This window comes from Barbus barbus (genome assembly GCF_936440315.1).
Source record: "Barbus barbus genome assembly, chromosome: 6".
Taxonomy (NCBI): Eukaryota; Metazoa; Chordata; class Actinopteri; order Cypriniformes; family Cyprinidae; genus Barbus; species Barbus barbus.
The window spans coordinates 18674029-18682999 of NC_136734.1; the positions used below are offsets into that span (position 1 = coordinate 18674029).

The window sequence follows — 8971 nt, forward strand, 5'->3', positions numbered from 1 at the left end:
AGCCCCACGAAAGCACAAAAACAGAAAGCACCATAAAGTTTTTGTGCACTATATTTCAAGTGTTCTGAAGCTGTTCCATAGTTTAATCTGAGGTACAGATGAATATTTAAGTCTTTAAATTCAAGTTCAGGTAAACTCTTCTCTCCGCCGCTCCATTCAGCAATCAAACTGCGTGTCGCGTTCGGTTACTACAGTCAAACTCTCTTCAAGAGCGCACAGTTACTGAGATTTAAAACCGTTAAAAGAAAAGGATTAATAAACGTACGCACAGATTTAATACACTACGCATCAATATCTCTTCCCTTTGTACTTTGAACGTTTCTATGAACGACTAGAGGGCTGCGCGCAGTGACTCCGTGTCGCTTCAAGCGCATCATTCTGCGCACAGGATGCGCATAAGCGCTTTCTGCTGCTCTATATTGGAGTCTTACTTATTATAATACTTTTGCGCAATGAACGATTATTAACAGTCTTTCTTGTTCTGTCCTATCTATCATATGTTGCTGCCTTCATTACTGTGCTATAGATTTAAAATAAATGTCTTTTAATTTTATAGTAGCCTATATATTTATATATAAATGTATTTGCTTGTTTTTTCAAGAATGTATTTTACAACAATTCAATATATGTCTACAATTTCACCAGATTTAGTCCTACACTTATTCACTTTTAATTGTAAATAAAAATGTTTCACTAGGTTTTATAAAATTATTGTGCACCCAGTATCTTTTGCTGTATTATAAACCAAGTTTATAATAGTATTTTTGTCATATATTATGATTATATTTTTTTTCATTTGTTATTTTTCATTAAAATGAAGTTATCTATATGTAGTAAATTGTGTTTAACACACAAAAGAGTAACACACACAGACACAAAGTAGTATAGAAATTCTACATCGATTTAAAAAAAACTGCGCTGGTATCGGATTGGATCGGTATCGGCAGATACTCAGAATTTTCAGGATCGGATCGGATCTGAAAAAATGGTATCGTTGCATCCCTAATCAGTACATGCTTGAATACATCCTCCAATAGGATAACATTCCACGGTGCCAGTCTTATGAGGCGATTTAACAGGAGCCATATGCTCAAACAGATCTTGTGTGCAGCTCTTCTGAGTAACACCATGAATCAATACTGAATAAGTCTAAAAATGAAGAGGAAAATGAATGACGAACTAAATGAATACATGACATGAAAAATTTTCCACCCATTAGAAGTTTGATGTCATTTGGCTACACACAGCACTGCTCATATGTAACAGTCATTAGTGATACTAGAGCAGAAGCTAAAAATATACCTGAAGCAACTATGGCTTCTGGTTACTGCTTTCCAATATTCAGGTGTTCACACCATCTCATTAGTGATGAGTTATCAACTGTGCATGACCACAAGTTAAAGGCATCCCTAAACATTACTATTGTGTATATTTGTTAATTTAGCACACTTCAAATAAATAGGAAAGCGTCCTACTTTTATGTATAAAATATGCAGCAACAGTCAACAGGCTTTCTCCCCATTCACTTTCATATGCAAAAGAACAGCCTGGATATTCTGCTGAACTTCTCCATTTGTGCTCAACAGAAGAAAAAAAAAAAGTCTTAAGGGCAACTTGATGAAAATTCTCAATTCTGGAATTATTTATTTAACAGATGTATAAAAACTTGATTTTTTTTATTTAATGTATACATACATAATATACTTTGGACAGAACTAACAAAACAGACTCTTGGTGCCCTGCATACAGTGTATACTCCATATCTGCTGACAGGGAGTCGCTGGCATTAAGAAAACCCTTCCTGTTCATCCACAACATAGTGCAAGCACTGCAGATAGGACAAATGCTTGTGATCCTGACTGTCAAACATCACAACAGTGGATTCAGACTGGTGCCCTCCCACCCCAAAACAACTACACACCCCAATAAATCCCACAGAGTGCTACTTCAGAGATACTTACATTATTCAACTAGACAAATCAATAAAGAATAGGGTTGATTAGGCCTTTTCAGGCATAACATTTGTAGGCAATATGCAACTGATACATATGTAATATTTCTTGACCTCTAAAGGTGTTGAGTGGTATTTGTTTTGTGCACTGCTTAAAAAAAAATTACCCCAACCCTAAATCAGTGCCCTCTGAATGAATAAAGAGTAAAATACCAGCAATACTATTTCTGTACCATAGCAACACCGTGGTGTTTAGATATTTTACGCAGCTTGGAGCATCATGTTAAGCTGCGGTAATGTTAATCCTTTTTAATTTGTGATAATTTTGCACTGATAAGAGACAACACAAACCACAAAAACATATTTTATTACATAAACAGTTTATACATAGAAATTTTTTTTTTTTTTCGATTAATCAAAATATCCACCATTACAGCTCTGCATAATCTGGGCATCCGAGCTGTCAGTTTATTTAAACATTGATTTTGAATTGGCTATCAATTGTTGAAGCTACAGTATTAAGGTGTACTGACCCAAAAAGATTTTAAAAACTTGGGCCAAGTTTAAACCAGTAACCAGGCATCACAGCTGGCAAAGGGGCATGTCTGACTTTGACATGTATATATTGCCATTATTATGTTTTATTGCTGGTCTTCAATGATAATGTCAAGTTACTTTAATGTATTTGCACCAAAAAAATATAAGGATTTATGCTGATATCGTCCAAAACCACACTTTGCCAGGGGTGTTTCCAAACTTTTGGAGGGCAGTGTATATATATATATATATATATATATATATATATATATATATATATATATATATATATATACACACACACACACACACACACACATTTATTAGATTTTTTTCCATTTCTTATTTTTGTATTACTGACTGTTTACCTGTATTCAATAATAATTATTTATTTTGGTATCAAGAATTTCAAAATTTCAGCGGTATCAAAAATATTAGCATTGTAACAACCTTGTTTCCGGTTTTTAAAAAAAACTAAAGAAAACAGCAAAAGATACCATGCTGCTATCATGGTTGTTGAGATATGTATCATGGTATTCTTGGAAATACTTTGGAGTACTATGTAAATACCCTGGTAAATGACTTTCAGCAGCATCCATCACAGTTCCACGGTATTATCATCTGATCCCTGTGCTTTTTTGTAAGTGTGAAAATACCATGGTTTTATTAAAATATCATTCGTACATAACACGGTATCCTGTTGAATGCTACATAAAGACCATAGTACATGTTCAAGCAGCATGGAAATACCACAAGACAACGCCTAAGTAATTACGAATATGGTAATCATTCCCATAACCATTGCTCAGTACCATAGTACAGAGATGGTATCAGGTGGTAATAGCACAGGGGAGCAACCACACATCTACTGTCTGTCTAGCCAACTGTCTTTGATTACATTTCACACAGACTTGGTTAATAAATAAAGACTATTTCTCTGTTCTCATTCATAAACCCAATCAAACCAACTCACCGATACCGAAGGCTTTGGCAAACAGCCATCGCAGATTAGCCGCTATTTTGGCTCGGGCTGAATCATACATTTCCAGCGGAACGATCTCCAGCGCCTCGCCCGCCGCCTCCATCTTTCTGCGGGCGCTGTCAGCACCCAGCTCCGCGTCCATCCTGCGACCACCGTCTGCAAACACACGAGCAAAAGCACTTTCAAACAGCCTTAACGGCTCTCTTTTGAGGGCATGCGGCGTTTCATAAGCTGCATGTCAAGCATTGGTGTGTGTGTCTGAGGCTTTGGAGCAATAACTCAGTTCTTTAGCGTCCAAGCTAGCTAGCACATGAGCAGCTTTTATTCCAACACTACCCACTAAAATTTGTAATAACAATACAATTCCAGACACAAACGACATGTACATTTGTTACAAACAGCTACTGAACAAAACAAACCTGACCGCCTGGAAACTGACAAGATAAGCTAGCCTGTGATTAGTTTATATGCAAAGTAACTAGCTAGCCGTCGCCCAGGTAGCTAACAAACACCAAAATAATTTATTAAATGTTCAAACACTCACATGAAGAGGTAGATTTAACCATCTGTGAAAGCTGCTATCCCGAGCGTAAACTGGTTTGCATGTTTTGACTGAAATACAGTTACCAGCAGCTAACAGCTAATGCTGCTTAATGAGATGAGGACTAGCAACCCGCAGCTAAACAACAGCCACTTTGTCAGCAATTAATGAAAACAGCCACATTACGTACCTTCCAGATGATAAACTATCAACAATCCACTCTGGCAAATTTGTGGGAGAGCAATGAGGGAAAAGGGTAAAAGGCTCCGGTGGGAATCATGAGGCCACGTTAAGTCCGAATAGATGCGAGTGATTGTCAGTGCCGGATGAATGACAAACCCTTGAGAGTGTGTTACAGCCTTCACTACCACCACACTTCAAAATAACAGCAACAAACACACACTGTAAATACAGTTTAAACTGCGAATTATTGGCGATGTGCTTCTGTGAATGAGAATTATGCAGACAGATATTGTTATTAGGCCTGATGTTGTGTTTTGTTGAGAAAAGCACACACCTGTTTTACCTGTGTTTTTAAAATATAACTGGAAATGCTTATAGGATGACGCTAAATTCTTATGGAGGTGAGCTGAGCTGATTCTTTGCTCTTTCCTAGGTATATCACGATAATTATTTGCTGTATTATTTTTTATCAAGTTTATGGACATTCCAGCCCTATGGATTAAGTCATAATGAGTACTGATAAGTGTGTTGTTTACGGGTCTTTATGGCCCTGTCTGTTAGTTGTGATAATCCAGTTTATTATTTGCAGATTCCTGGTGAATTTATGAAGTAATGTAAAATATACAAAGGTAGGTACTGTAACAGGGAGACACAAGTGTGATATCAAGTTTCCAATTTGTATGGGTAAGAGAATAAAAAGGGTTTTCTAGCATCAAAACAATAAAAGTACAGCTTAATTATATTTTTATGCACATTAGAATGTGTCCCGTTTCATTCATTCATTCTTTCTGAGTAATAAAAATAATGACCATCATACATTTTTACCATTTACAGAAGACACCGTCTAAAAATGTCATTCAGTTTAACAATAGTTTATATTCCAAAATGTTATCAGGCATATTTAGAACAAGAGTCATTAGATGACTCTTAATTAAAATACTTAATTGTCATAAACCTTTACAAATCTTTGCCTTCAAACCAGGTTTTACACATTTGTCAGCGGTTTTTAATCATTTAAAGTATAATAAAATTTAGTATCATAATTTTTCTTTTATCTATTTCAATAAGTACAGGTCATAATATGTATAATTTTTATATAAATATATCTGTTATGCTGAATGACGATGCAACATTATTTCACCCATATTTTGACTTTTAATTTTCCCAAAAATTGTTTGAAACATTAAAGTATACACTATACTTGCATTTAATACACTTTTTATGTATACAAAATCTAATTTAATTTGATGCTAACACCAAAATGGGGCATCTCATCTTTGACCCATATAATTGTATTTACCAATAATACACTACACTATAATACACATTTGTTTTCAAATATGGACTTAGATCCAGGTTTAAAGTTCTAAATTTTTCATGGAACTACTGTTGTTGTGAAGGTGGGTTTACTTTTAGTTTCAGCTGAGATTAGTTACTGCTTTAAATCACGTGCAGAGTATGTGTATGTGTGTGTGTGTGTGTGTACCTACTTGACCATATTTTGTACCCAAAAGTGAGGTAAACCTGACAAGATCTCCAAAAACCTCCCTTTGGGGACGTCCTCGTCTTTAAAACGGGTTTAAAAATAAATTAAACAGTTTTTTTTGAAATTGTAAAAATGCAGAAAGTCTCCTGTGAGGGCTAAGTTTAGGTGTAGGGTATAGGGCAATAGTTTGTACAGTATAAAAACCATTACACCTTTGGATTGTCCCCATTTAGATAGTAAAGTAAACGTGTGTGTGTGTGTGTGTGTGTGTTTGTGCGTGCATGTGTGATTTTCATTTATTAGTTTTTTTAATATTAATATTTAGAAGTGCTTTGACTGTAAACTTTTCTTGAGTTTTCTAACACTAGCTTATTGGACTCATGTATGTACAGTACAGGATTCTCTGTCAGCAGCCAACTATCGGTCTGCGTTTATTTGAAGTATCTGACAAATCCCTCTCCTTAATAACAAAGATGTTATTGAGAATAAATGAACAAATTAGTGATCAATTTCTGCAATGTTGCAAGAAAATTCAATATTCTATATTTAATAATATTAAATATTAGTTTATATTTTACTTTATTTTGAATGACCATTTCCTGCATTTAGAAAGTCACACCTCAACACTTATTCATCTTGAAAAGACTTTCATTGAGCAATCATTCACCTCCTTGCACTGCCCTGCTCTGAGTCTTACAAGCACTACAAAACACTGCTTTTGACTTACAATATTTATTAGGTGAAGTTTTTACCCTGTGTACTGTAAGAACATGCAGCAGATCCAGGTGTGTGGTCATTGTGGATTATGTAACTTTATGCTGGTCCGGTTTGATGCAGTCTAAATCTTTGGATTAATAAGAAAATGTATGCCTCCAAATCTCCCAAACCTGAGATTAAACATGGAGTTTGCAAAATGGTAAATAAAATACTAAAATATCCACAAAAATATTGATCATCCCAACTGTTTTCAACATTGATATTAAGGAATATTTCTTGTGCACCAAATCAACATGATTTCTGAAGGATCATGTGACACCGAAGAATCGAGTGACGCTGAAAAGTCTGCTTTGCCATCACATGAATGACTTACATTTGAATTATAATAGAGCAGAGGATTGGGTTATTTTAAATGGTAATAATTTTCAAATACACTTTTTAATTAAATGCAGATTTGGTGAGCATAAGAGACGTCTTTCAAAATCATGAAAAACATTAACAATCTTAATGTTTGTCCTCTCAGCAACAGACGGCGCTGTTATAGTCATAAGCATTTCAGCAGATGGCGCTACAGGCTAATGCTACAAAAACCATACCAACCTTTCATATGCTCATATAAATTTAGCTCATGCCGTAAATTATTTCAGTTTATTTAAATATATATATATATATGTTTCTTTGATATTCAAACCCAGCTTGGCATAGGTTAAGGAAAAAAGCAAACCATTTTTATTTTTAGCTTCGTCAATGTATCTGTTTTAAATTGCTTTCCCTGCTGAAAAAACCAGCTTAAACCAGCCTAAGATGGTTGGCTGGTTTTAGCTGGTTTAAGATGGAAATAGCTGGTTTTAGCTGGTCTCCCAGCCTGGCCAGGCTGGTCAGGCTGGTTTTAGCTGGTTGGTCAGCTGGCCTTCCAGCCTGGTCAGGCTGGTTTTAGCTGGTCTCCCAGCCTGTCTAGGCTGGTCAGGCTGGTTTTAGCTGGTTGGTCAGCTGGCTTGGTCAGCTGGCCTTCCAGCCTGGTCAGGCTGGTTTTAGCTGGTCTCCCAGCCTGTCTAGGCTGGTCAGGCTGGTTTTAGCTGGTTGGTCAGCTGGCCTTCCAGCCTGGTCAGGCTGGTTTTAGCTGGTCTCCCAGCCTGTCTAGGCTGGTCAGGCTGGTTTTAGCTGGTTGGTCAGCTGGCCTTCCAGCCTGGTCAGGCTGGTTTTAACTGGTCTCCCAGCCTGTCTAGGCTGGCCAGGCTGGTTTCAGCTGGTCTCCCAGCCTGGCCAGGCTGGTCAGGCTGGTTTTAGCTGGTCTCCCATCCTGGCCAGGCTGGTTTTAGCTGGTCTCCCATCCTGGCCAGGCTGGTTTTAGCTGGTCTCCCAGCCTGGTCAGGCTGGTCTCCCATCCTGGCCAGGCTGGTTTTAGCTGGTCTCCCAGCCTGGTCAGGCTGGTTTTAGCTGGTCTCCCATCCTGGCCAGGCTGGTTTTAGCTGGTCTCCCAGCCTGGTCAGGCTGGTCTCCCATCCTGGCCAGGCTGGTTTTAGCTGGTCTCCCATCCTGGCCAGGCTGGTTTTAGCTGGTCTCCCAGCCTGGTCAGGCTGGTTTTAGCTGGTCTCCCATCCTGGCCAGGCTGGTTTTAGCTGGTCTCCCAGCCTGGTCAGGCTGGTTTTAGCTGGTCTCCCATCCTGGCCAGCCTGGTTTTAGCTGGTCTCCCAGCCTGGTCAGGCTGGTTTTAGCTGGTCTCCCAGCCTGTCTAGGCTGGTCTCCGAACCTGGCCAAGCTGGTGTCTATTTTACCTAATTACAAATTAATTAGATTGTTCCACTTTCTGACAAGGTTAAATTCAAGGGTAGTTTAGTATCATAGTCAAGCATGCTAGATGGTACATCTTAAATTATTCTAGTTGCTAATGATATAATATATCTGAGAGGAGTCTAAAACAAAATTATAAAACTGGTTTCACAAATAAATTATAGCATAAAATACAGTATAAATCTGTAGCATGCCCTGACTTAAATCAGATTAAATTATTGTCTGATGAAATACATTCACCATAGTTGTATGACCAAATATAATTTGGTATTTATATAATATATAACAATTTTAGTGTCATCAGTAATTAAAATATACTAAAATTTAATTTTTACAATATCTTTGACAAGAAATGCATAACGCATATATAACTTCTGGAATGTGTGAGTCATTGAGGACTGATTGAGGACGTTTAATATGTACAGAATATAATTTTCTTAGTTTTCTGTAACACTTTGTACTATTTTAAATATACTTCAGTTATTTCCAAGGATGGAATTCAATTGTGTGATGTTTGTAAAATAATTAAACACTACTTGTTATAGAGAATGTAAACTCACATTTGTTTTTCATTAACATCTTTTCTCTGTTCCGACAATTTTAAAGTTAAGGCAAGACATGTTGTTGTCGACTCCTGGCAAATGTCCAGGCTAAAGTAATCCCAAGTCAACTACTTCCATTGTTCAAAACTAGGTTTCCCACTTACTGTTACATACAATTCTCAAAAGCATGACTGACAGTAGCAGTCTGAAAGATCTGAAAGTGTAGGTTGTATGTGTTGGA

General features: G+C 37.1%; 1 protein-coding gene across 1 annotated transcript in view; it reads right to left on the bottom strand.

The window, feature by feature from the left end:
• Nucleotides 1–4324, bottom strand: part of LOC306871673 (calmodulin-regulated spectrin-associated protein 1-B-like) — a 31674-nt gene extending 27350 nt beyond the window's left edge. Inside the window, exons 1-2 of the mRNA XM_079419767.1 lie at nt 4202–4324; nt 3462–3626 (exon numbers count right to left, since the gene is read on the bottom strand). Coding sequence (XP_079275893.1) covers nt 3462–3612 — 151 coding nt within the window. The 5' untranslated portion in view covers nt 3613–3626; nt 4202–4324. The remainder of the gene's footprint in view (nt 1–3461; nt 3627–4201) is intronic.
• Between the last annotated feature and the right edge of the window lie 4647 nt (nt 4325–8971).